The 27,996-nt window shown below is 33.0% G+C and overlaps 4 protein-coding genes across 4 annotated transcripts in view; 2 read left to right on the top strand and 2 right to left on the bottom strand.

The window, feature by feature from the left end:
* LOC134230470 (neuropeptide S receptor-like) overlaps window positions 1–5,873 on the bottom strand; it is a 30,561-nt gene extending 24,688 nt beyond the window's left edge. The window contains exon 1 of the mRNA XM_062712297.1: window positions 5,371–5,873. Coding sequence (XP_062568281.1) covers window positions 5,371–5,475 — 105 coding nt within the window. The 5' untranslated portion in view covers window positions 5,476–5,873. The remainder of the gene's footprint in view (window positions 1–5,370) is intronic.
* LOC134230479 (uncharacterized) overlaps window positions 1–27,996 on the top strand; it is a 237,853-nt gene that overhangs the window by 118,157 nt on the left and 91,700 nt on the right. The gene's annotated exons all lie outside the window — the stretch shown is intronic.
* LOC134230491 (caspase-8-like) lies at window positions 11,127–15,945 on the top strand. The gene is made up of 11 exons (XM_062712328.1): window positions 11,127–11,639; window positions 11,999–12,243; window positions 12,514–12,639; window positions 12,734–13,039; window positions 13,248–13,454; window positions 13,822–13,902; window positions 14,169–14,264; window positions 14,532–14,630; window positions 14,760–15,059; window positions 15,203–15,389; window positions 15,570–15,945. The coding sequence occupies exons 1-11, from the start codon at window positions 11,233–11,235 to the stop codon at window positions 15,700–15,702; spliced, it is 2,187 nt and encodes a 728-aa protein (XP_062568312.1). The 5' UTR covers window positions 11,127–11,232; the 3' UTR covers window positions 15,703–15,945.
* LOC134230471 (uncharacterized) lies at window positions 19,129–21,123 on the bottom strand. The gene is made up of 5 exons (XM_062712299.1): window positions 21,071–21,123; window positions 20,499–20,529; window positions 19,935–19,995; window positions 19,678–19,698; window positions 19,129–19,550 (listed from the first exon to the last, which is right to left on the bottom strand). Exons 1-5 carry the CDS (start codon window positions 21,094–21,096, stop codon window positions 19,291–19,293), a joined length of 399 nt encoding a protein of 132 aa, XP_062568283.1. The 5' UTR covers window positions 21,097–21,123; the 3' UTR covers window positions 19,129–19,290.

Here is a 27,996-nt window from a genome sequence, read left to right on the forward strand (position 1 = left end):
GTATTCAAGCTCAAAAGTCCATTAAACAATATAAATTTGGAGCAGGGCAAACACAGACCTAAAAAAAAGTACAGTGTATTTTTCTTCCAATAGCGTTGTTTTGAATAAGTAATTCGAGTACTCGATCTGAGTCTTTGTAAAATTAATAAGGAAACATTAAAGAATCCTCATAGATCCGTATCATGCATACCTAATTAGTTAATTATAGGAATATCTACAAGACAAGAGATTCTCAAGTGCCCCAAACAAGCAAAAACCGCCATTAGAAATTTGCTATTTGCAAACTTTACAGTCTTTGAGTGATCAGACAGTTAAATTAAGGGGAAAAAAGAAATCATTAAAAGTACACAATTCCTTTCAGAAAATGTCTTCAAGCTGAAATCGAAGGCAGCAACAACGTAATTAAGTCGTATGGACTGATTAAAGGTGTTTACCGACTCTTGTAAATTTAAACAAGGCAGCAGGATAGAGAATATCCACTTCGATTCATTGTTAAGACCTAGCTAAAATTGTATTATCTTTTAATAAACGATGTTCTGAAATACGAAACAAAATTCAATGCATATAAAATGATGAATTTATAGTTAAATACACAAATGTCAAAGTGAACTTATGCACTGTCTATTTATTTATACCACTACTTTAATTCATATTTTTTTTTACCTGTCGGATTATATTTTTATAACGAAATTGATTCATTCAACCACATCACAGACCACACACAGAATCGCTTTTTATTCCTTTTTTTAATTAAGAGGACCATAGACCGCCTATTCACCCAATTTTCAAATACAGTACGAAAATGATACTAATACATAAAGTTTTTCCTGCCAGATTTTATTTTCATAATGATAAAGAGGGTCCTCAACTACCTATTTACCTAATTTTCAAATAGAAACTTGCATTTTTTATTATGATACGTTTATGCTAACTTTATTGACGGAAATATTGAAGCAATCTTGAAAAAATATTGGTAAATTAAATACTTTACATAAAGTTTTACCTCCTGGATCAATTTTTATAACGATAAAATGACCTAAGACATAACTCATAACCACCCACCCCAATACTTTATGAGTACGCATTCCTTTTTCCACGTGGACATTATAATACCTTTTGAATTTTTTAAAACTACTTCCGTAAATTATTTTCAAATTTTGATGATCTCGTACAAAAACTTTATTAAAAACGAAATAAAAAAGAGGAGTGGCTCCAGGACTTTATATTGTTTTGAGCAGATTCTATTAAATGAATCGCATTCCTTTCCTTAATAAGTGTGGATTCCATGAAAAGTTCAGATACCACCGCTAGCCAGCTGGCAGTGCTTTACGTATATTAATTTTTGAAAAGGTTTGAAGAATGTAAAATAAGATCTGATCTTAATTTCTTTTTAGACATAGTATGCCTTACCAGTAGCTGACTTATACTTATCTGGATTCATGAACTCTCTTTGTCATTTTGTTTGCTCAGAACACAGAAGATAAATGTCAGCTTTGTGGAAGTCAAATCATACATTTACACCTCTAAAAATACTACATGAAGTCACAATGCAAGAATTCCAGACATGAATTAAAAATTAAAAAAAAAATTCTTTGTGCCTTTGTACCTGGAGATGGCAGTTTTGACTACACTCTATCCTCAAGGTCAAATACCAAGGATTTAGTCAATTCTGGTAGATTTTATTAAATTTCATCCCAAATTACTTCAAAAGAAAATGTTACAAACGCAGCAAATGAAACATTAGACACAAAGCTCAGTTGAGTCCCCTACTTTATAATATGCTCCAATTTAAAATGAATTCTTTATTCCAATAAAGATTTTGAATTCTACGGTATCTTCTGAGCAAACAAGTATATTTGAATTTATAATTTGTAAATAAAATGGATAATATTGTATGAACATATACCACGGGCCAAGTAGATCGATTAAACAGTTTCTGAATATGAAATTCTCATTGCTAGCATATAAAAATAATTTCTTTTGCATAATTCATAGTACCAGTCTGATAGTTGAGTCATGATATCGATATTGTCATTCGTTTTTCGGAGCTACATATACCTTTTACTTTTTAATTAGATAACTTAGTTCAAAGAAGTCATGATGAATGAATGAAATATTTTGAATTTTTTATGCATAAACACATGCACATAAGCATCAGTTAGATTAGCGGAAGGAACAGGAAGCAAAATTAAATTGTTAAGACTTTTTATAAAAAAAAAAATTACGTTTACGTTGAACAAAATCTTCTGATACTTATCTCTTGATTACTAGTACATGACATACAATATAAAGGCAATTGAACGCACGCATGTGTCCCTGTTTTCAATCATCAATGCATATAGTAGAGATGAGATGTATGAGACCCCATCTGAGTCTGACACATCTGTTTCATATTTGCATATTTTTCTAAAAAAGACGTTAATGGTTTATATCTAACAACCAAGCTTTATAATAAACGTGATAACATGACATTTACATCGTCAACTTCCCTTTCTTGTGCTTCATCATACCCGTGACACTTGCATACGACGTTAATATCCCGAGAGCACGCTTTACGCAAGAAAAATTTCTATAAAATGAAGTAAATTGTTGTTAAACAAGTTGATGAAACAAAAATATTACAACGTAATACGTAAGTTGTTGACAAACAAGTTGATGAAACAAAAAAATTACAACGAAATGCCACCGTTATTCCCGCGTTATCCCCGCATTAACAATAAAAAATATAAGGAAATATAAACACACAGTATTCGAGCATAATAGCCCATTAAACATTACAAAATAGGAGCAGAACAAACACGGACCTCCAAAACATCTGGGGTGGGATCAGGTGTCGGCATCCCCTGCCGACCGGTCACACCCTTGCCACGTTCGAAAAAAAAGAAATAATGACTTTAAACGAGTTTACCGATATTCTTGCTTCATCAACTTGTTTGTCAATAACTTGTTTCGTTTAAGAAATTGATTAGAGCGTGTGCTTGTAGAGTAAAAGTTTCAGAAGTTGATCCTTTTGATGTGGGTTCAAATTCTACGACGATAATTCGAATAATGCCATATAAATTGAGGTAAAGCATCGCCGTAGGTGCTGAAATGAAAATTCCCTCGCTGCTCACAAGCCGTTCCCTACTGCACAATGCAAGCAGTGGCGTCTCATTATGATTCAAAATTGCGAACATTAAACGTTAAACAAACAAAACGAGTGCTTATTGTTTAAATTAAACATGAATTAGTTCTCCTGCTCAATATTCAGTCAATTCATAAACTCTTTACAAAATCCAATCAACTGGTATGCAGGTCTAGTAAGGAATTTATTTTGATGACAATAATTACAGAGATCGTTAGATAATGCAGAGTGCTTTTGTGTCATTTGTAAGCAAGCACAGGATGTAAGAATCGGAATGGTATCCTGATTCTATGTCTTAGTTATATCATTATCGAAGTATTAACATTTCATTGATAACATGCCTTCCTGTCATCAATGATATTCTCATCTCCACTCAAAAGGGAATCTGTGGAGCATGGCGATTTCTTCCAGGGTCATTGATAGCCGAAAAGAGCAAATTGGCAACGAACGCGTGACTCTTTAATATGTTCAATTTTATTACAAGTATAATATTTTAAATGTCTTATTTCTCCTCCTTGCAATCTTTGATACTAATTTATCGTTTATCCATAAGCTCAAAAGATCAGTGTCCATAAATGGCATTTATCGAGAACCTTTTGAGAGACTTCCAAGGGTTTGCATTGATTATTTGGAATAACTGAAAGTTAATGATCAAATTCTAATAACAAAGATACTTTTTTTTGCATTCAACTCCCTGCATGAAGTATATGAATGTTATGCTTTGAGGCTGGCTACATGTAGGAGCTGTTGAATTTAATTTTTTTTTCCATTTAATTTTATACGCTTTTTCCAAATATTCAATCCCATTCTTTGAGCATGGAAAATCAATGATAGCTGTTTTCATCGAAATGTGTGGAGAAAAATTCTTTTTTCAAACAAGCAAAAGACGGTTTTCTTTTGAAGGTATAGAAAATCAAACTCTATTTTGTTTAATAGTCTCCATGTACCTTTTGATTACTTGGTTATCACGAATGATGAAGTTTTCGACGGGAAATTTAGAAAAAAGACAATCTATCTAAAACGCTTGATTAGTAGGAATCTATTATATTCCCTCGATTGAACTTTTGTACTGAAACGGATATTAAAATGCTTTTGTAGTAATTCAATTTGTCGAATTAGATGCTAATATTTTGCAGCTAAAGAATAAATCAAAACATCGGATAAAACTTTAAAACTGTGATGAATGTGAAGGCTTTTCATTCTCTTGATGAATTTTTTTCATTGAAGTATAATATGCATAATTAGATTGAATAAAAAGATAGATGTGGAGGGCAAAAATCCATCATACCGTAATAAGAGGAAGAAATTAAAACCATCATGAATTAAAGACGTGATCTACGAAGAAGTAATCTTATAGACACTTATCAAGTCTCCTAATCCACCATTCTAATTTTTTTAATAGTTCTGTCATATTTGGTAGAAGTATACCAAATTTTTCATTAGGTTTCTATAAGTTATCCGCAATAATTTAACACAGAGAATATTGAAATTGCTAAAAAGCTATACTGAACTGTAATGTTGTGAAAAGAGAAATCGTTCTTGTGTAAGGGACCTATAAAGTCTCTGGTATTGTTGAGGAAACATGTTTTCTTTGATTTTTGATTTTGTTTGTTTGAACCATTTTTAAACCAAATCATATTTAACATTTTAAATAAAAATAAGCGAATGCTCGCAGAGAATAGGGAAGAGCCACTGATATGATACAAGGTGGTTGCAGCTCAAAGAAGGTCAGTTTCTGCAATGTTATCTGCTTTTCTCGATACTTAAATTTCTATAATTTTGGTTCAAGTATTTTTTTCCCTCTACATTTCACACAAAAAAGTCAAGGCCCCTACAGCACACAATTGTATCGTAACAATAAAGGTGACAATATTTTTGTTACCCAAAAGACTTGAGAGATCGGAAGTGATGCTGCCTCGAATCGTCAACTGTCACCACTTCAGGAACAACATTACCACGATGATTTCTCATAAAAGAAATCATGTATAATTACAGCTGACATACACCTATTTGTGGTCATATATGGAACAATGTTAATAATTCAGTAAGGAAATCATAATAATAAAATGAAACTTCGATATGAAAAGTACATTTAACCAACTTTATGATGTGAATGCAATACCCTATGTCCATAAGGCTGGCGGTGTAGAAGTTCTGGTAAGTGTTTCGCTGCCTTTTGAGGTATAGGTATATAAAGTGTGGCAGCTACACGTTTATGTGTAAGGTATTAATTAAGAAGCACTCACCTGCCAAAAGAAAATGTCCCTGTGTAACTCTGGGTAGTTAGAAGATGATTCTGAATGATTCTTTGGACTTAGCACTGTTGATACATTTTGTCCTTCCATTGTCATTCGCCTTAATTGACTTGTCTTTATTAGATGTGTTTTTCATCGCCTTTCCTACATACAGATAATTGCTGTGACATCCTCTCTAGTCAGCTGGTAATTTGCATAAGCTACTGCTTCAAATTTCTGTTTTCACTTGCTATGGCTCATTGATTGGTGTATACATACAAACTTGTAGTGTCGTTTACGTGGGGACGGTCCTCGATTAATTCCGATTACCAAGATCAGATCCTGCTCCATAGACAATCTGTCATTGTTATTTGCACTTGCCAAGATTTTTGCAACTTCCGCCTCTTTGTGAGATGTATAGTTTATTGCTACTCGCCATCAGGGATACTTCAATTAATTGTTGAATTATGAAGCAACGACCATAATACCGTGACCTGAAATAAAACTTCGGATATCCGATCTTTAGAGAAAGTCGATATATATTGAAGATCTATATTTACTAGAGTAATAATTAAAAAAGACCCTAGCTGCCATTTGTAATTCAGTAGATTCAACTACACGTGCAAGATAGTAAGTTAGTAAGATACTCTTGTGGGTTTTTTTCTCTTTGCCAGCTTTATTGATACAGTTTTTCTCGAAATGAAACTTGTTTTTGAGCAGTCGATTCTAATATTTTTTGTAAATGCATAGAACATTAAATATTGCATCTCTCTCTCTCTCTCTCTCTCTCTCTCTCTCTCTCTCTCTCTCTCTCTCTCTCTTCTTTTGTTACTTTACCATGGCTATACAACTGTAGCATAATTGGTTTTTTTTTTATATTTGCCTTTGGTATATGGCTAAAGACATGAAAATATATAAAGCCATAATGCTAAAATTCTGCAGCTAACTTGACCAATGAAAATAACTACATGTGCCTGTAAACTACTGTCCCTATATATTGCCGATTTTATACAGCAGAAATAACTTTCGTATGATATAACTGACCAGCAACACTGAGTTTGAAGAATTAAAAGATGGTATCCATAGATTCATTAAGCTGAACAGCTGGCCCTGAGGAGATACACATAATTGATTCCTTTGTGTTGATTCTAAGTTCTTGTCCGTACTGCCGATTTTATACCACAGATAAAGCTTACCATAAATATAATGGACCGGTAATAATGTATTGCAAGATCTAAAATGATATGAGACCAAATGTATACATTTATTTAATTCTCTATTTCATTTAGGTCGACGTAGGGATTTGAAGATACCGCAGTGAATTTATTATTTATGTTTACTTCTGTCTTACTTAGTTAAAATAACAAAACAAGCATTCTCATTTTTAGAAAGATGTATATTTTATGTAAATGCCTATGGAATATAATGTATACACAAAAATAGTAATGAAAAGACAAATATGTAGGGAAAAATTAGTAATTTGTAAACCCTTTTCCCGTCAATTTATCAATTACTTAGAATGGTTGATGAGCATGTAATATACATAATATACGTATCATTTTAATTTATTGTAAAAATATTTCTACCAAATTTGGATAGCATACGACGTCAAATACAAAAGATATGACAGTTGTCCACGAACTTTTCGAACAACCCTCGTACATGTATAATGAAGAACACAAAATGATGTCCTTAAGTTATTGATCTCTCTATAATTTCATTTTGACTGATCATAAATTCTGTACACGTTTTCACTTCCCTCTGAAATGTCTTTTATGTAAGTTTAAAATACTTATAACATACTTAAAGGGAAATTAAAGCAGAATAAACTTTTGAAATGAATTTTTTTCAGTATTCTTAACTAACTTTTTAAATCATCTTTAAAGAAAATATTACCAAAATCTCCTTTGATTTTGTCTTATAATTCATGAGATATTGAAACTCATATGACGATACCCCCCAAAAGAGAGAATCAAAAATCATTATTTTCAATGTCTCCCCCGCGCCTCTGTCACAGCGGTGTCTTCCCACTTCCAACATTTTGAAAAAATACAGGTAAAACACAGGTAAATCTGTGTTGGCTAAGTGGGAATGGGGTACAGGAGGAGAACAAAAGAAATTAATTACAGTTAGGCTATAGTCTGTTTTAAGATGAATAAAATATTTATTAATTTTTGTCTATTTTAATTTGAATAACAGCCTTGATTCTCCTTAGCTGCAGAACTGTACCTCTCCGAAAAAATATATTTGACAGGCCAGAGAGCTACAGTGCCACCCACTGAAAAAAAAACTGTATATTTATTGCGCACAAAAAGTGTGTTCTGGATTAATTCTTCTAAATCTTTTACCTCAATTGCAAAAAAAAGCTAGATTTCAAAAAATTTCTTACTGCTCTATCAAGTACTCTTGTAGTTTGCATATGTACGAAGCGCGTTGGACCGAATTTTCTTACAAACCAAAATGGCAGTATAAATAGGCGAAATTTTCGATGATCTCAATTTCCAAAATTATATAGGGCCAGAATTAAAAACAAATGTAAGGAATGTTTTGTTGTGGAAACAGCGAAAGAATATGTTAGGACACACGGATAGTAATATTCTGTGATGACAATTTTAAAAACATGGAGAAATTAATCGAGGAACAGCGCACTTTTTTGTGCGCAATAAATAACTTTATACAGTTTTTCAATGGGTGGCATTGTAGCTCTCCGGTCTGTCAATATATTTTTTTCCGACCGGGACTGAGCTACAGTTCTACAGTTAGATTCTCCTTTGCATAGAATTCATCAGAATGTTTATCTTTCGAACCCTGGCTATACTGAGCATGGGTAACCATGCCGAAAAATTAGTCAAACGACGCGCGCATGCACCAGAGAGAGGAACACAAAATAAAGTTGTCTGAAAAACCCAAAATTTACAAGAAGCTGCTCAGTAAACCGCTGTTACCTTTGTCCTTACTTAGACATTTCGAAAACCAGACCCCATTGAACTTCCATAAACTGTACCAAGAACAAAAATTATGAAAGTCAAGACTAGAACGAGAACAATCACAACTGAGTGGGGGTGGGGGGGTTGGAAGAGGTGGTACAATTTACATGTACCTGCTTAGTAGGGTCCATCGTTAGTAACACAGGTGGTTCATACGAAGACATTTAACCCAGAATAAGCAAAGTCCGACAAATTTTTGCAATGCTCAAGCCGGTCTGGAGTTCCAGTACACTAAATGAAATCACAAAGGTCAGAATATTTCATACCAATGTTAACTCATTGATCAGTGCTTTTCTTCGAATGTAAAACCTGGAGACTAACAACAGGACTACAACAAAATCAAGGTTTTTACCAACAAATGCCTACGACACATCTGTAAAGTAGCATCATGGCCAACATAAATATCCAACAAAAAGCTACTGGACCGTAGCTTTATATCATAGATATTTAATATATCACCACACTCCAGATCAAGAAACGAGCATGGAAATGGTTTGGCCATACAATCATAGAGAAAGCCCCGAAATAGCAACATTAGAGAGGCATTGGACTGTGCACTTAAAGGAGAACAAGATAGAAACAAGAATTAAAGAGCTTGAAAACATTGGAATGACTCAGAAATTGAGGAAATACATATAAGAACAGCCAAAAACAGAATAAGAGTAGAGCGACTGCAGAAGCCCTATGCAGAGGACTAAGTAAAGCAGGTAAGATTCGGGGTATAGGATTTCAGTGCCATATGTCCGTCTGTCTGTCTATCTAGCTGTCATACCTGTTTGTATGTTTGCCTGCATTGTCCTCTTTGATTCATCATTGGCTATTTTAAAGCTCTCATATTTCATTTGCGTATTCCTTTTGATAAAGCTTTTTTCTTAAAGTTTTGCCCAATATTTTGCAAGAATACCCAACTTTAAAGTATTTCTGACAAACATGCAAACACCTATCTATAGACAGACAGACGGACGCCCGGGACAGGGCAAACACTAAACAACCTCGAATCTTCAGTTACGGAGGGTGGGGTAAAAAATTATAGTTGCAAAAATGTAGCCCTCTCCCTCTTTTTTATTTTTTGAGGGGGGGGGGGCTACAGCTCCTTAGGATCTCTGTAATGGTGCAGCTGCGGAAGTGATTCGCTCCTACACGGATTTCGGCTCAAATTGTCAGTAAATGGCTTAACTGGACTCAAAAAATGCATAGTTATCCTGAACTTATCCAAGACATAAATTAATCCAAAATTATACAGAACGATCCATCTATCGGTTAATTTTCGTGTATGTCAACATCACAACTTGAATTTATTCTCCATGTTTACTGACCTTGTTAGATTGTATTTTGGGACAGCCAATGAGAATTTAGTTTCTATATGAGGATCCTTTAGGAATTGTCCTATTTTATTTTTAAAAGCATAAAAATATCTCTGTTTGCGTCAAAAAATAAATTGAATGAACAATTTATTTTACCTGCAGTCGCCACTATTTTAAAAAAAAAAAATACTTGGACCATTATAGAGATGCTGTGGAATTGTAACCCTCTCCAGAAAACATCAGATTAAAAAAAAATCGGAGAGGGCTACATTATTACGGTTCTTATGTACATACTTGACACAGATTTGAATTTGACAGTTTTTGGAAATCTCTGAACATCAGATCTAAAATATTCATGTAAATTCAATATATTGAATTGAGTTTAATTTTTGAATGAAAAGAGAAATTCAAAATGTAAAACAATTTGCAACTCTGTCCGCGCCTGTCTGATCGGCTCCCGTCGTCAGTTTGACGGTTGTGAAAGGAACGAACGACAACTGTAGAACAATACACAAGCAAATAATCTACATAGATAATTGTATATCAGTTATAATGTATGTGAAACAAATATTTGTGGACATTGAAATTGTTGAATTTTTTAAGTCTTGTATTATTTTATCACTAAATTTAACAAAACGAAATTTTCAGGATCGATATGTTTTTCATAGAAAATAAGCGAACGACTTGTCATTTTCTGTTACTAAAAATAGTACAAACCATGGAAATCCCCGATTATCAAACTGTGCATTGAAAATTTTATATCTTTCAATAGATATGAATATGTTAGCGAAAATGGTGAGTTCTAGACTTAATTTTAAGTTCAATAGAGTAAATATTCATACTAAATGTTTGAAGTTCCAGGGATTTGATGCTGGTTAACGAATAAACTTCCGTCGAACTCGTATGATGATATTCTCAAATTCTGTATCGACAGAGACATATAAAATCATATTGTTTTATATGTCTCTGGTATCGATATTTCTTCAAATGTCTCTGATGAACTTCTGTAGCTATGAGTGGTTTGACAATCCTGAAAAAACTTTGTTTAGATTTTTTTTTCTCATATCTATGTATAGAAATAGAAAACTATTTTAAACTACTCTTCAGTTGAACCATACCTGTATTAGATAGAGAAAGGAAACGCACAACAGATATATTGTTGAATGCAGAAAAGAATAGATTTATTTCTGTCAAGCATGGCCTCACTGAATATACAATATGTATGTAGCTTATAGAGTATGAAATCCTGGTTCCTGGACTAGAGGCGCACAACTCAAATTTTGGCTCAGGCCTAAAAAATCAAGATCAGCTGTGACTTAGCTACCATTTACCTACATGTGGTTAATTCCTTTTTTTTAAATTATAGAATGATTAATATCTTAGATCTTTTATATTATGTTAGAAAATGAATACAAAAAATATTGTGAAGTGGAAAAGTCATAAGGATTAATTGCTGACGTTTTCACTGGGTTTTTTTCAGTAAACAGGAGAATCAACAGTTTCATATTGAGATGCATTACTTCTGAAGAAAATAACTAAACTGGGCACCCTTTGAAAAGAAAGTGATACAAGAAATTGTTACAATGAATGACATAGAGACAGATCGCCCTGAACTGGTTCCAGATGCAGTTCCCCAGAAGGGCTTTGACTATGGGCAATTCCTAGTGACTGTGGACAATGGATTAGACACGAGTGATGTGGAAAACCTTAAATTCTTACTTAGAGGTGTAGTCCCCGACTCCAAGCTACAGAAGGCCCAGAGAGGTCTTGATTTATTTAATGAACTCCAGAACACAGGTGTGATCGACATGGAGGAAGGGGACCTGGAACTGTTAGAGGAGTGTTTGTATAGAATTCATAGGAAGGATTTACTGAAGAAAATAGCAAGGGATACCATAATGGTGGAACAAAGATTGCGGAGACTACAAGAAGAAATATACAGAAAAGATGTCAATTACATGGAATCCAACAAATTCTTGTCACCTTTCAGGTAACCATCCTGTAATAGGTGTTGATTTTGAAAGTGTTTTGCATGTACATGTTTATCATTTTCTTTCATTTGAATTATTTATAACTCTGATGGGATAATTTATAGAGATATCTCTCTATATTTGTTACATGTATCAGTGAAAATGATAACTGACCTAATTTTAAGAATTGTAGAATTTTTTTTATTTGAAACAAACAAACAATTTTGATATTGATAAAAATTATTTCAATGCTATAGATAAAAATTAATGTAACATTTTCATGATTTTGGTAAAAATATGCATACTTTTATGAAAACAATTTCACCAGAAATACTTTTGTTAAAAACTTAATCGAAGATCTATTTTTTTATTACTTCAGAGTGCTGCTATTTGAGATTGGAGAGGACATTGACGATGAAGAATTTGGTTCAGTGATGTTTGCTCTTACATCGCTTGTTCCTAAAGGACAGCTTTCTAAAATGAAGTCCATATTTGATTTGTTTCTGTTTTTGGAGAAAAAAGATGAAATGTCCCATTTGAAAGTTGATGTTTTACTGAAAGTGCTTAAAGTCATTGACAGGGCTGATCTTATACCAAAAGTCAACAAATACCTCTCCAGTCAAAGTAAGTATGAATAGAGCCAAAAAATTCTTTTTACACTAATGGTAAATTTCAATTTATTGTTTTATATCGTTACTTTAGGATTTGAAAATTCTTGCTCCAAGGCTTTGATAAAAATATTTTTTGTTCATAAATCTCCTTTAAATTCATTGAAATATTGCTATTATTTATACTAGGTTTTCACAGTACAATTTTAAATGTGCATGCTTGTAGTTTAAGTATTCAATGTGTGCAGGTGTAATGTTTTTTATATAAACTTGATTACCATGATAGGTAAGAGGAATAGCCCATCCCAGTTCACTGGCCCCACACAGATGGAAGTGGAGCCCTCAGAGGGACCACAACTTCACCCACCACCCCAGCTGCCTCCAATGGGACAAGGCACCACACTAGCCATGGGTAGGCTGAAGTTCTTTGAATTAACATAACATTTTATTGTTTCTTTAAAATTTTTGAATGACTTTGATACATTTGATTCTTTTAATTGTTTTAGCCGCTCCATTAGCAGATGGACTTTTAATAAGACTTGCTGATGTTATTTCCAAAAGTCCAGACTGGAAAGACTTGGCCCCATTTCTGGGTTTGGAGGACATGACTATATTAGCTTTAGTTAATGATGATAACATGATGCCATCATTAAGGGTATATAAGATGCTTCAGCACTGGCAGAGAGACGTGATGCAGAACGACGAGACTTGCCGCGTGACTATGATAGGGGTCCTCCAGAAGTTTAGAATTACAGAGGGACTGCAGATACTGGGACAAACTGTGGAGGAAGACGAACACATTCCTAACCCAAGTAAGTACAATCCAGTAACTAAAATGGTAACAAAATTAGATAATGTTGATATCAGAAAGCGTTCCTGCTTTCAAAATAGCATTGCGATGATAATTTAAAACTGAAACACCTGACTCATTATCAAAAACAATATATGTTGAATATAAACTAAAGTTACATGAGAAATCTTGAGAATAAGAAATGCTTTTACGAGTTGAATTATTTATAGCTCCAATGGACTTGCGTTCTTTGTATCAACCTCCGACTGGGGAAATTCCTTTGTCATTGAGACACCCTGCCCCGGAGCCTCTTCCTGATATCCAGGCCCTGAGACCAAACATGTCTGAGATCGAGACACAAACTTCCATGTTGATTCTTCCTCATGGAAACCAGCCTATCAGAGACCACAACGAAGAAAATTTATCAGTATCAAACAGTAAGTGCAAATTTCTATCTAAGCTATAAACATTTGTGCATAACAACTAAACAGGAAGTGCACATGTATGTCTTTACATGTAGATAATTAGGTAATTATCGTTAATATTTGAAGTAATAAGTAGCATCATTTTAAAAAAGTACAAGGATGTTGCATCACAGAAAGCTTGATACATTTAACTGTTATTTTGTTGAACCATTGTTAATTTCTGCTCCATAATGCAGTCCTTTTACTCTAATTAGCTTTAGACTGCAGTGTTGATCTCTCTCTCTTTCTCTCTCCTTCTCTCTCTCTCTCAATGAGAAAAATATAAAATGTATATATAGCAATGGTTAAACATTTAATATAACATTTAATTATATGATAGCTGAGGCCAGGATACAGCTTGCAGAGTTACATCCCCCTCCCTCAGAAAACAACAATGCTCAGTCAGCGAGAAGTATAAGGGGTGTGTAAATTCTGTGTTCAATTTTATATGTTAATTACTTCATCAGATCTATGTTAAATAGTTATGTTGAATGTTACCCCTGGTAAATCGCGAAATAAATTTAAACCCTTGGTAAATAAAAATACAGTATATACTTCATCAGAGACATTTGTTATCTAATAGACAAGCTGCTTTCCAGAAACTGTTTATTTTCTTTCTACTTTTTTCCTTATCACTGTATGGCTGATGAGAAGTTTCTATAAATTGTTGGTTCTATATGTTTTAAGGTAATGTAATGGAGAATCTAGGCCAGATGATGAATAGAGCACACATTGATGATGAGATGGATCTGCCGTCATATCGTATGGACAGAAAACCAAGAGGTGAAGCCTGAAAATTCATCTTTATATCTCAAGAAAATCCTGGAAATTGTGCCCATCCATTTCTTAATAGAGTTGACCCCTCTTTTCTTTTAAAATTAAAGTAAATGCTACATATATCCAAAAGTAAATTAAGGGACTTTTTATCACAAAGAATGAATTTTATATACCGTTTCTGCAAGTGCACTTCCTATTTCTCTGTCTCTTCCTCTCTCTTTGGCAAAAACGCTATATCAGTACGTAATACATTGTTATGTCTTACCTTTGTAGGCATTGCTTTGATAATCAACAACATGAAATTTTTCAAAGTGCCAAACGATCCAGAAAGCAAAGAGATGCCAGACAGAACTGGCACAGACCTGGATGCAGGTGCATATTCTATCTGGTTTCTAAATTTCATGAAAGACCCTTTTTAATGAGCATTATAAGAAATTCCACTTGTAAATTTAAAATGGGAAAAATTTTATTGGCATTTATTGAAATTTTCATAATTTACAGATAAATTAACCTACATTTTCCGTAAACTTGACTTCCGTGTGAAACGTTATGACAATCTAGAGGACTATGCAATGAACAGGAGACTTGTTGAGGTGTCCTTTGAAGACCATTCTCAGTTTGACTGTTTTGTGTGCTGTATTTTGTCCCATGGTGTCCTGCAGAACATTTATGGCACTAATGGTAGATTGGTCAGAATCTCCGAGTTAACGGGAATATTCCGATCTGGGAAGTGTCCAAGTCTGGCTGGAAAACCAAAGTTGTTTTTCATTCAGGCATGTCAAGGAAGGGAAAAACAAGGAGGTAAAAGTTCTTGTCTAAACATTTACAGACTATAATACATCAATAAAGAGGTAACTGTTAAGATTTTTTCTTATAATTAAAATCTTACAAATATTTGCAATTTCATAATTACCTGACAACCTGCTCGATAATTTTTCATTCAGGTATTGACATTGAGATGGACAGTGATATTGAACCGGACAATGGCCGGACCTCTGAGATGATCCCCGATGAGGCGGACTTTGTACTGGGGTGTGCCACTGTACCAGGGTACGTGTCCTACAGAAGTAGGTCACAGGGAAGCTGGTTTGTCAACAAACTGGTGGAGATGTTAGATAAATATGCCTACAGGTAGGTCTCATGATTTTTTATAGATCAAAATAAGGTAGAAAATTAGATTTGATGCAGAAAAAAGGATGATAAGATTTTTCACTCATTAATGATAAAAAACTGGAAGATTATACTACTTGTACTGCTTTTCAGTTCTCTAGCATCTGTTGTTTTTAATAGTATACTTCCAATTTTCTTCAGATATGACCTGCTGAGTATCTTGGTCAAAGTGAATGAGGAGGTAGGGAGAGCCAATGCTCGTTTGGAGGGTGGAGTCTACAAACAAATCCCTGCCCCCCTGGTAACCCTTAGGAAGAAGCTGTTCTTTCGATAAACCTTACACTATGTGATTCATGTTTACACAATTTTTGAAACACAAAAAAATTATTTTTGTGATGTAAAATTTTGTTTAAAATCACTTTGATGAATATTTTTCAAAGAGGAATTTGCTTCAAACACCCAGTGTGCATGTTTTTTTTTACATAATTGTAAAAGTGCAGACATTGTTAATTATACATTATATGTTTTGTTCAAAGCATTGTGATTTATTAAATCTAATCATTTTTGATCATTGTTATGCAAATAAATATATTTAAAATATATGCACATTATTGTTTTTTTTAATAACGTGTAAATTTACATATGTAAAGCGTATCTTGATTATCAACATTTGAAAGCTTTATTTCTGATTATTTCCTGTTTTCAATCAAATTCTTTATTTTTACAGATTTTTAAAATTAAGGAATGAAGCTTATTTTTGCAAAGCGGTTTATGAAAAAGCTTAAACTGCCACAAGTTATGTTATTTCCAAATTGTATATCATAGGTTAAAATAAGCTTCATTCCTTATAAATCATTTCCAGTGTGGACAATAAGACAATTTTTCCTCCAAAAATGGCTTCAAATTGAGCAAATTTTAGAAGTAACGTCGTGCAGAGTAATACGTTTTTGAGATAACTCATTGTTACGTAGTCATCTTATGTTATACGTATTAAATCTTTTATCCAATCAAATGACGTGTTACAACGAAAATTAAATTATTCTTACAGATTATGAAATTATGGAAAATATATTTTTGTGGATATTGTTAGTATATAGGTCCTTGATGATATAAAAACTTTTATACATACTTTACTTCAGACATACTAAAGAGCGCTTGCTTTGCTACTACATGTAATTTGCATTGTTTAAATGGACTATGAGCTTGAATACGGATTGCCATCTCCATGTTTCATTTATGTGTAGTAGGTCACTAGCAGGATGAAAAGTATACGTGCTTTTTAACAAAACACATGTACAAAATATCACGTGCTGGAGTGTGATGAGTTTGGTTTTGTGTCATTTTTATTAATTCAAAAAGCTTACTTACTTATCCTCTCCGTGCCCCGGAGGACACATGAGGCCGTAGTTAAAAAGCTTACGCCATGCTAAATGCCCCCTTTTGATCAGAAATTCATGAATGATACTTTTAGTATGAGTTCATTCTTATGTAGATATAAATCCTTTGCAACCAGACAGTTTTTCTTTGGAAGTACCAAAAACTGAAAATGTAAGGTTCACCTTCACAAACTGACATTGCCATCTACGGGTCCGATTTTTCTATTTTTGATTGACAGGAGAAACGTAATTACTAATTACATGTAATAATTATTACGTTATATACCAGTAATTTTAACATTTTTGGCACTTTTTTCTCGATATTAATTTACACCCAGTCTACCTTAAGCCAGTCCTTCCTTTTTACTTCCCAATAAACGAAGTGAAATAGTAGAAACTGTCTTAATTCAGATTGATTCTAACCGAAAACCCCACCCTTTCTACTTTTGTTGGTCGCCCGCATGGCGCTGTGGGTAGAAAGTCTGCTAAAGAGTAGCGAAGTAAGGAGTCGGTTTCGAATCCAACTGTGGGACGTGGAGACCGATCATTTGGGACGTGGAGCTGAAGTAGGCACGAAAAAGATCCCACACTGCAAAATGGCCTTGAGTGCCGAGGATAGGAAAAAAAATGTAGCTTTCCACTGGCAAGTGGTGACGTCCCAATATGAATGAAAAAAAATTCTCGAGAAGGAAGTTAAACAACAATCAATCAATCCCCTTTCGTTGAGGTATCGATGATAAAACGGAGTATATTAATGATAAAACGGAGTATATTAATGTAATGTTATCAACAGTTTCATGTCGGTAAGAGTAAGTTGAAATCCCCGCCACCACCAGATAGTTTCTGGAGTTAAACAAGTTCCTTTTTATTTGGAAGAGGTGATTTTTCAAATTTTTTTAGGTGTGTCATTTTTTGTTGTTGTTGTTACTCAACTCCCTTCAAAGTGATGCTACATTCCTGTTTAATAGCTCAGGTAACAAGATCTTGGCAAGGAAATACAAGAACAGGATTATAAATGAATTTAAAGTTCAAGTTTATATGTTTTCACATTAGAAACAAATTTAGCGCGTGTCATTGTGTGCATAATTAACAGCTCTTTTAAGACAATGGACAGATTTCTTCTATCATAGTTATTGATGTGTCTACATTTCATTGCACCCCTCTCTTACATCCTATGTCACATTCGGACGACAGGACTGTTTACAAAATACAAAGAGAAGTATTTTTCACACCTGAAATAATTTATATGATATAGATAAAAAGAAACTTGATGACTGACTTGATATATATTCTTGGACCAATATTAATTCTGGTTGTAAATATAGTGCAAACAAATAAATTCCTAAAATATTTAAAAGATTGTAGAATTTTCCAGCTGTTCAAAATTCAACCTCCTTTTTTCATACAAATGTATACAATTTTGTCGCTTTATAAAGCTCTTTATTGTTAAACTTTATATGAAGAGTTAACAACAAGCGGTTAAACTTATTCATTTTGCAATTCGATACTTAAGAGCATGTTTCAACTAAAGCTGTCATTTTCAAGATTTTGGATAAAAATTGTATCACCTGTCCTTAAGTAAACTTCTGACATACGGTAGGTCAATGCCATTGTTTTAAAATCTGGATATGTTTTACATGTAGAATACAAAATGATTTTACATTTTTTCTGTAATACAAATGCAACAAAACCTGTGACTTACTTTAAAAGGTGAAGATACCGATCAATCTCTCAAATTTTTTTAACAATACAGATATGTCAGTGAAGAGTTCATAAAACACAAAAACCTGGAAATGCTGTTGTCTAGGAGGAGTAAGTTTACCTTGATGAATGGTTACACCCCATGAGCGCTCTGTATTGTTTAGGTACATGGATGTTTCTTTAATCAAATTCAGTATTTAAACAAAGACCTAACAATTGGTATAACATTTCGTGTTTACAACGCAAAACTATGATTCGACACCTAAGAGCATGTTTTGAGAAACATCAATTTATTAACTGATGCAGGTTACTGACAGATAAGTTGGGGTTACAATATAACAGAGATTTCAAGAACCTCGTTCAAAGTCTTTCTTTCGTAAATTCTAGGGTTGTTTGAAAGAACCTGTTAGCAAATATATTCATTGGATCGTATTTTGGCTGACTTTTTTCATGCCAATTTTTGAGCCTTTGTTTTTATACTGAATTTGACTGCGGTAAGTTCCCTCTAAATGATCAATATATGGGCTCACGGCGGATATGTTAGGTCAACAAGGGATGCTTACTCCTCGTAGGCACCCAATCCCAACTCTAGATTTTTCATGACTATAAGTTTTTGTGTTCTATCTTTACTGAGTTGTATTGATTATATATTTTATAGATCGCATGAGAAATATAACACAACCAACAAAGAAATCAATTTATTTTCATCTCAACATCATTTACAAAGCATATATAAAACTATTTACATAATAATGACATGTACGTGTGTTCTATTGATTCATTATGAATAATAATGAGTTTATGAATATTTAAAATTATTAAATGGAAGGCATATGATATTTTTGTTATGGACAGGCCATCCAAGACACCCCTAGACCAAACAGCTTACTGTCGTAGGCTGACGTCATGAAGATGGAGAATCTCTCTGGACGTACCCATTGTAAGTTGACCTTGATTCTGGTATTGGTGTTATATTGGGCGTCTATCATCTTAATGGCATACATTACGACTGGTCTCTCTATGAAAGGTTGTTCAAACTTTATCCTCTTTTCTTGTGGAAATGGCGATTTCGGGTAACTCATGAAATTAACCTCTCCTGCCTGACCTTTTGATTAAATTAAGAAAACATACACTGTTGTTCAAAAACAAAAATACACAAACATACATGTATTTAATTTTTAGCAAAGAAGTGATCACAATTGTTCACATATAAATGTTTTTAAAGAACTTACATAAAGTTGATGTTGCACTACCTACAAAAAAGAACTGAGAATACACTACTGGATTATAACGTTATTTGATTTTGATGTTCTACGTCTCTTTATAAAAAATAAAAACACAATTTTTTATTTATTTTCTTTTGAAAAAATATGTTGTCAATTTCCCTTCAATTATATAATGGTTATGAAATGACAGACGGCTTAAATATTGGAAAACATGACCAGTATTAATATCATATGTTAAGCATGAAAAATAAAACGATACATACCAATATAACAAATGACCATGAGTAGAGCAGCTATTCTGATATCGACAGAAAAGGGGCTCATCTACGAAAAAGAAAAAAAATAGGAATTAAGTTGATATTTTCCATAACTTCATCGGAAAACACCGAAGAGAGTTTAATGTTACCCGTATCAGAGTAGACAAGAGACTTTTTTTTTTCTTTTAGAATTGATTCTTCGTGTTAAATACCATCCACATAATCATAATATTTTTAATGTCTGCCATATTTTTCTAAGACTATTAAAGTTTCAGCACTGAGACGCATGGGAAAGAGTCTAACGTTACTAGTATTATAGTAAAACAATAAAAAATGACGCTGATGATGATGATTATGATGATGATAAAGGGACTGTAATCTTTGAAACAGTACAAGAAGCCTTTTTTTTCTTGTTCATATTATTTATAGCATTGTCTAGTGACTTATAACTTTTGCATAATTATGATAGAAATAGTCCTTTGCTAAAACAACATAACATTATTTTTTTTTAAAATTTATTTAAAAGATAAATTACTTTTTAAACATAAAACATGATGTTAAAGCGTTTACCTTCAGTTTAGTTCCTATCACAAACAGTTTTCTGGAAAAAAAAATCACAAAAATAAAGCCATAAAAAGACATAAAAAGGCTGAAAAAGAAATTAAAAAGAATTGTGTTAACTTAATAAAGTATCTAGATTTCTATTGGTTGAATCTGAAACACACAATATTCAATGTAATTATGTTAAGCACGAAGTTTGCAGATTGTTCTTGTGTCTTTTTATAAAATTACTTCTTTTATAAGATTAATTAAATTCCTGTTCATTACATCACCATCTACAGGTCTGTATGCAAACTTTTATCTCACAGAAAACGTCAAGAAACGTTGAAATGAAGAACAATTATAATGTTTTGCAATTTTAGAGAGTTATGACAAAAATTTGATATAAAATATTACTGATAAACGTTTCTTTCTTTGTTTATCTGATATTTTTTTCTATTCTTTGGGTAACAAACGAAAATCAAAAAGGGCTTTTAATTAAAAAAAACGAAAAAAAAAAAAAACGTATGTTATATTTTTTTCAAGAATTTACTTTCTTATTTATACAAATCAATACCCTGTATAATATATAAAATACCAACCTTATAAAAAATTTCCTTGCTTGCATATCTAGAGATTTATTTAAAGATAACCAAAAAGTTGATTGAATGAGAGCTTATATACCAGATTTGTAATGTATTGAAAAAAGAGAAAATATGGGGATGAACTCGGTAAACGGTAGACTTAGGTGCATGTAATTTTTCATTTGTGTGAACCAGTCTTTTGTTTTTCCACTAACTCCATATTTATCACACCTACAGAGCGGCATTTTAAATTCCATATTCCTACCACACACGTGGAGAAAAAAAATTTTTTTACTTACCTGAAAAAGTTTTTAAAAGTTGCCCAAAGTCGAAAATCCTATTTTTTAGGGTAAACCTTTTCTCAGTGTCAACTAGTTTTAGTACCAATTCTAATACTACATTTTCTAAAAGTCTAAAGGTGAGGGGGCCAACCAAGCTTTCAATTAACATTTCCTATAGTATAAGTAAGGTTGGGGAAAAAATGTATTGGCCCCCCGGTTGCTAAGCCCCTGGACATTTAAACATGTGTTTTTTCTTCATTTATTCATCTAAAACAAACACAATTTCACTTTCGGCATTCTGATTTTATTTTTAATATATTCGATCAGTGCATACTATTAATGCAAGATATATTACTGTAGTCAGCGGCGGCTCACACAAATTGGTCCGACCAAAATAGTTCCATCATGATTCAGTAGATACAACATAATTGTTCATGATAAGAGTGAAGTTGTGTATGTCATACGTTAAAGAAATCAAAAACAACGTCAAAATATTATTAGAAAATCACTTTCCCCCCGAAATGCAAATAAAAAATATCAATATTCCTACGCTCGCTCCCTCCTCAGCCTTTTTTTCATGTTTGATAACAGAGAATATTTAGGTCATTCTTCGATTCATATCTTTTCACCGATGAATTGATAATACTATATCAACAACTGTATTAAGTACATGTTTATAGTCCGTTAATTATCATACAATTTCTTCTTAAAGAAAAAATTAATCATTCTGTGTGTGTGTTTTATTAAATGATGGAATATTTAATCCCTGGCCGGATTCTGCTCGTGTGTACACTTGGTAAACTGTAGGGTATAAAATGTGTAGCAAAACATAATTCGTGTTGTTCAGCATACCATTTCATATAGAGCTTTTATGTAAGTAATTTCTGCGACGATTACATTAGTATATTTCAGTAATTTTCAAAACAAAAAAAGGTTTTCAGTTTAGAAACCCTCCAGATTTTCCTAACCCGGCCATTTTAAACACAAGTTGTTGCAGATGCAAATGATAGAACAAACTATAGTTCAACCATGTCAACAGGGATTGTATAATTTTTATTAATCCATATGATCTAATTAAGAAAAGAAAAGTTTTGTCTGCCATCGTAACTTCTCGGCAAAACAAAACGTGTTTCTCCGAGCTCGCTGGATGCGTTTGACAACTCCATCGCACGTGTGTAGACCTAGGCTAATGTTGGTCTTGCGGACACAGGTATGTGTACTGTTTGTTAGGAGACTGGGTGACCGTAATGCTACGGACTCACGAAATTTACACCAATTCCATAATTATACCGCAGTTTTTTTTAATTAAAGTCATTATAAACACTGTTAAACATATTAAATCTAAAAGTCGAATATCTTTGGATATGGGGTAACCCATATCTATTCTTGTTATATTTTGTTTTGGTAATTTTGGAGAAGTAAATAAGAAAAAAAAGAAATAAAGGCATACTTGATTGTAAATAATTAAAAGTAACGGTATATATTTTTTTTATTCTGACATATCTAAATATATATTAAACAAGGGAAAACATCTCAAATTTGCAATACATCTATTTAAGGAATTACTGTCTAGTTAGGAGAGTATGCCAGGGACATCAACAATAGTGGGAAACATGGGATAATTGTAGCATAACGGGCTTATATATATTCCTTATATTTCCATTTCTACTTGAAATAACAATCTTAAAATAAATCGAAATACCGTCTAATTTAGTAGATTTGAAATGCACGGGCCCCATGACGTCAAATTTTACTATAAAAAAAAATAGTCCCATAAAAACACGAAACAAATTTATTGATTATTTAGTTACTGTAGTCAAATATCAATATTTACAAAATAAACAACAAAAGAATTTTAAATTATGATCAAAGCAATCTTGTTAACTTTAATTATATATGTGACCTAGATTTAAGTTGTTGGAAGCACGAACACGTGTGTAGGCCCTATGTCACTTCTCCGCCGCCATATTGAATGCAGTGCAGTTGATGAGACGGGAGTGGTCAGCATAGTCTAGTCTCGTTTTCCCCAGACTCTCGCTCTCGAGACTTTGCCGAAGTCTCGAGAGGAATGCGGGTGGTTTCGCTCCCATTCCGTGTTCGCGCCGAGTGGGTTCGCTCCAATAACTTGTTCGCGCCGGGTGGTTTCGCCCCTCGTGGATTCGCGCCGCTGAACTACTGAAGATACCGCTTATCGGGTAGTCATTTGATTATCGTTTGATCATTAACGACGAGCAGATTAATTATAAATAATGATGAGAGGCAAGTCGTGCGTTTTTCAAATATATACACAATATACACAATACTACAAAGAAAAGTTTCATTGAAAAACAATGACAACCTTCATTGAAAAGATGATATTTGTGAAAAAAATATTATATTTCAACAGAAATAATAATTATTTTTCAACAGAAATAATAATTATTTTTCAACAGAAATAAATATTATTTTCAACAGAAATAAATATTATATTTCAACAGAAATAAATAGTATATTTCAACAGAAATAAATAGTATATTTCAACAAAAATTATATTTTGACATCCAATCCTAAATTATTCCAAATTAAACGATCAAATTTGATCAAATAGTCATAATTTGGTTAAAAAAAAATAGACTCAATAAAGGAGTTACTTGTACTAGAAAATGGGATAATTACTCAACACAACATGACATTAGCGCTTGGGGTTCATTAATAACAGGCTACTGGTTTATGTAATTACAGGTAATCGGGGGAAGCCATTCTGTATACTACCAATAATCGGGGGAAGCCATGCATTCTGTATGGTAGACAGACTACTCGGCCCAACGACACCTCGGCCCGTGCTGGTTGACACCTCGGCCCTGACAGGTCGGCTCAAAATCATTGACACCTCGGCCCATACCGAAGACTGCTCGGCCCGTTAGGAATAAAATTAAATTTAGTTTGTTTAAATTAGTTTAATTTTTTTTTTACTTTCTATGCCACGGTATTGTAATGTACTATGTATATTTAATCACTATACGTATACTATAAATATACGATAATTTCAATATTTCAGTATTTAACTATTTTCTAACTAACCACAGCACAACATCAAATTACAATCCGTTGATTGGGAGGTACATGTAATAGGTCTACACAGAAGTTTATGCCCTGGTTTTCAAGATTTATTGATTTAAATTGTTTATTTTATATATATATATATTACTGCTTAATTTTGAAAAATCATAGGCCTATTTTTTTCAAATCAATTTAATAAAATATCAACAAGGGTTTCTTAAAGAAACTTTTCATTAACATAAGTCTCCAAATTATGGCTTCTCGTAATTAACTCCTCATAGTCACCACCCCATATGACACGCGCTCGAGACTCCAAAAGGAGGCACCGCGTCTTGTTTGTTTAATGATTAGCACTTATGAACAAGTTACTAATGGATTGTCTTTCTTTAATTACCGTCAATTTGCCGTCTTGGAAGATTGCAAATGTATCAAATTAATTTTCTTTTGCATTTTATAGATATATAACAGCATAAATAATAAATATATTTAACTAAAATATTATATTTCTGTTTGGGCCGAGGTGTCTTTTATGTGAGCCGAGTTGTCTGCAAATTTGGGCCGAGCCGTCGGAGCCGAGGTGTCAATGGGCCGAGGTATCGTTGGGCCGAGGTGTCGTTGGGCCGAGCAGTCTGACATTCTTCTGTATACTACCAATACCTAACCTTACCTGTATATACCTGTAGATAAACGGGGCGAAACCACCCGGCGCGATACCACTCGGCGCGAACACGTAATCGGCGCGAAACCACCCTACTCCCTCGAGAGCGAGAGTCTGGGGAAAACGAGACTAAGCATAGTTAGGAAACAGATTTGTGTGGTTGTTAAAATAGCAGAGGAATTTGAGTTGCTTAAGAAGTCGGATGGTAATGACTGAGGGACGATGTCTGTATCAGATGATGGAGAGAAGATCTATGTGGCAATGCCGATTTCTCCACGTGGTAAGGCACCGTGGTTCAGATGGGGTGTTTACTATGTCTATGTTTACGGAAGTGGGGTTCTCGGTCTCGCGAGACCTCGGTGAAAGTGGACAGCGTTGCGTTAGTGACTTGCTTTTGATCCGAAGATGATTCATTATTTATTTTGTTTGTTAAAAGATATATCATATCTAATTACTTAGTAAACAATTAAAAAAAAAATATTTTTCTTTAGTGTATTTATACTCCAGTGATATATACATGCAGGTTGACGTTTGACCTTTCAGTAGTAATAGAGAAATTTACATGCCACAGGAATCACGGAGAAATTAACAAAATTCACTTTCGTAGTGTTTTTCATAGGGAAAACAATTGGAAATGGAAATATATTAGATTATATCAATTATAACTACCTAATATACTTGAATGTTTTTAGGAAGTTTATTTTTTATGTTATCCCAAATATTCTCATTCCCATCTCTAACAGCACTCTTTAAAGATTCCTTTAGATTCATCATAAATTCTCAAAGAATAGTTTCTTTAAGTGCATGTTGATTTTTTTTTTTAATTTTTAGTATTGCTTTTTAAATAATCAATGGTTGGAAATGTTAAATTGTTACATTTGATCTTGTCTATTAGAACCATCATTAAATCTTTGTAAAATATAAACAATAATATGTAGACTTATTTCGTGTCTTGTTTTTTCAAATGATTTCAATACTTTACGTCTTGAAGACTATGAATGATCAACATCTATCACGGTACTTTCTTTCACTTCATGTTTTTTTTTTTAACTTTTCATGTTGAGCCTAATTTAAGCAATCTTACTATTTGTTCTTAAGAAGAATTTCAATAAATTCATCAGTATGCAGAAAAACTACAGTAATTTGTGATGATAATTTGTTATTATCTGTTTTATCTACGATTTATTTTTAAATAAACAGTTTGTTGGATTGTATTGTCTCCAAATACTACATACATGTTGTTAAAAAAACAAATGGTATCCTCTTAATATCAACTTTAGAGGTCGCCCGCGTGGCGCAGTGGTTAGAGCGTCTGCTCTGGAGTTGCGAAGTAAGGAGTTAATCCTTACGTCGTGGGTTCGAATCCCACTGTGGGACGTGGAGACCGGTCCTTCAGATGAGACCATATAAACCTAGGTCCCGTGTCGAAGTAGGTACTGGTTGAAAAGGGTCCCTCCCTGCTCAATGGCCCTGAGTGCCGAGTATAGGACAAAATTTGCAGCTCTCCACCGGCAGGTGGTGGCGTCTCCATATGAGTGAAAAATTCTCGAGAGGGACGATAAACAATATACAATCAATCAATCAACTTTAGAGTACTTGTTTGTACAGAGTGATTTTTAACAAAGTGATTTTGCTGAAGACCAGAAGAGCAATCAAATGATTTGAAAATGTTTCATTCTTTTTTTTTTTCATTTCTTTTGGAGAAGCAATAGTCTATGAAATTAAAATTCCTATTTTTAGATTTATCGAGATGTTATTGACTTTTCAAAAAAAAATATTAAGAATTTTCTAAAAAGTTATTTGAAGCTTAGGAGAATACTAGTATATGCTTCGATTTACCTCACTTCTAGAAAACGCTGTAGCACAGTACATCTGAAGTCTCTCCTTTTCAGCAAGCATTAATTTTGTGTTGAGTAAAGAAAGGGTTAGTAGGGCATTTGTTGGACAATGGTTTTTTTTTTCTTTTAAGGAACTCCGATCCTCAGTCAGGAAGGATAACTCTTTAATTTATAATTTAAATCAAAATGTCCCAAAATGAAGCTTGAAATTGAAATCTTTTCATGCAATAAATTTCATTTTATGCCTCTCAATGTTCTTCAATGTTCTTTGAAGTTCTCAGAAAGGTCTTATAAAAAGTCGAAATGTTTAATCCATAATAGTATTTTATAATGGCATATTTCAAAAAAATGAGTTTTTTTTAATCTAACCAAAATACCAATGTTATTAACTTAATATGAAATAAGAAGTGATTTATAGTGTTTTGTAATGATAGGAAAATCTTTATACACTATGCGTTGTAAAATGATCGAACTAAATAGAAGAAACTAAAGTACCTTATATGTATAAAAATTGTGCAATTTCTTCAAAAGCCTGGATACCTTTGAATTTTATTTCTAAAATATGTTTATTGATCAAATTTAAACTGGAAAAGGCATAGTAGATGTTTTATTTCGCATTTACTAAAAATTCATTTGAAAATTCCATATTTTCCCTATATAATTTGATTTTGGAGAATTATCGAAAACTTTACTTCGAGAATTCAGAGACATTTTTGTGAATATTTTCAGTCATTGCCTGATTTTCAGAACCTGAGGATCGGCGTACCTTAAGGTATGTCACTCGTGAAATTTGTTAAATCAAGGATTTATTGAGAAGTATATTTTGGATAAGTACTCATATAGAGTGACTCAAAATCGCAAAGAAAATAGAGGGTCAATTGTTCATCTTACTGATCTACGGTACAATGAAGTTGACCTTTTTGCACTTAAATTTTAACTCTTTGGTTAATTACTTAAAACTTTATTATATTTTATCAGATGTAATCATGGCAAAAAATGTGATCTTATTTTACGTAAAATGTTTTGAATAATATTTATCATTGAAAAAATCTTGCAAATTTATGCGCGTAAATTATTATGTGTCCTTTTGCACTAAAAAGTAACTACGACGGCGTATTCGTGCCATTT

Source organism: Saccostrea cucullata, unplaced genomic scaffold (assembly GCF_032062105.1).
Source record: "Saccostrea cucullata isolate Sc308-1 unplaced genomic scaffold, CSIRO_AGI_Scuc_v1 ctg51, whole genome shotgun sequence".
NCBI lineage: Eukaryota > Metazoa > Mollusca > Bivalvia > Ostreida > Ostreidae > Saccostrea > Saccostrea cuccullata.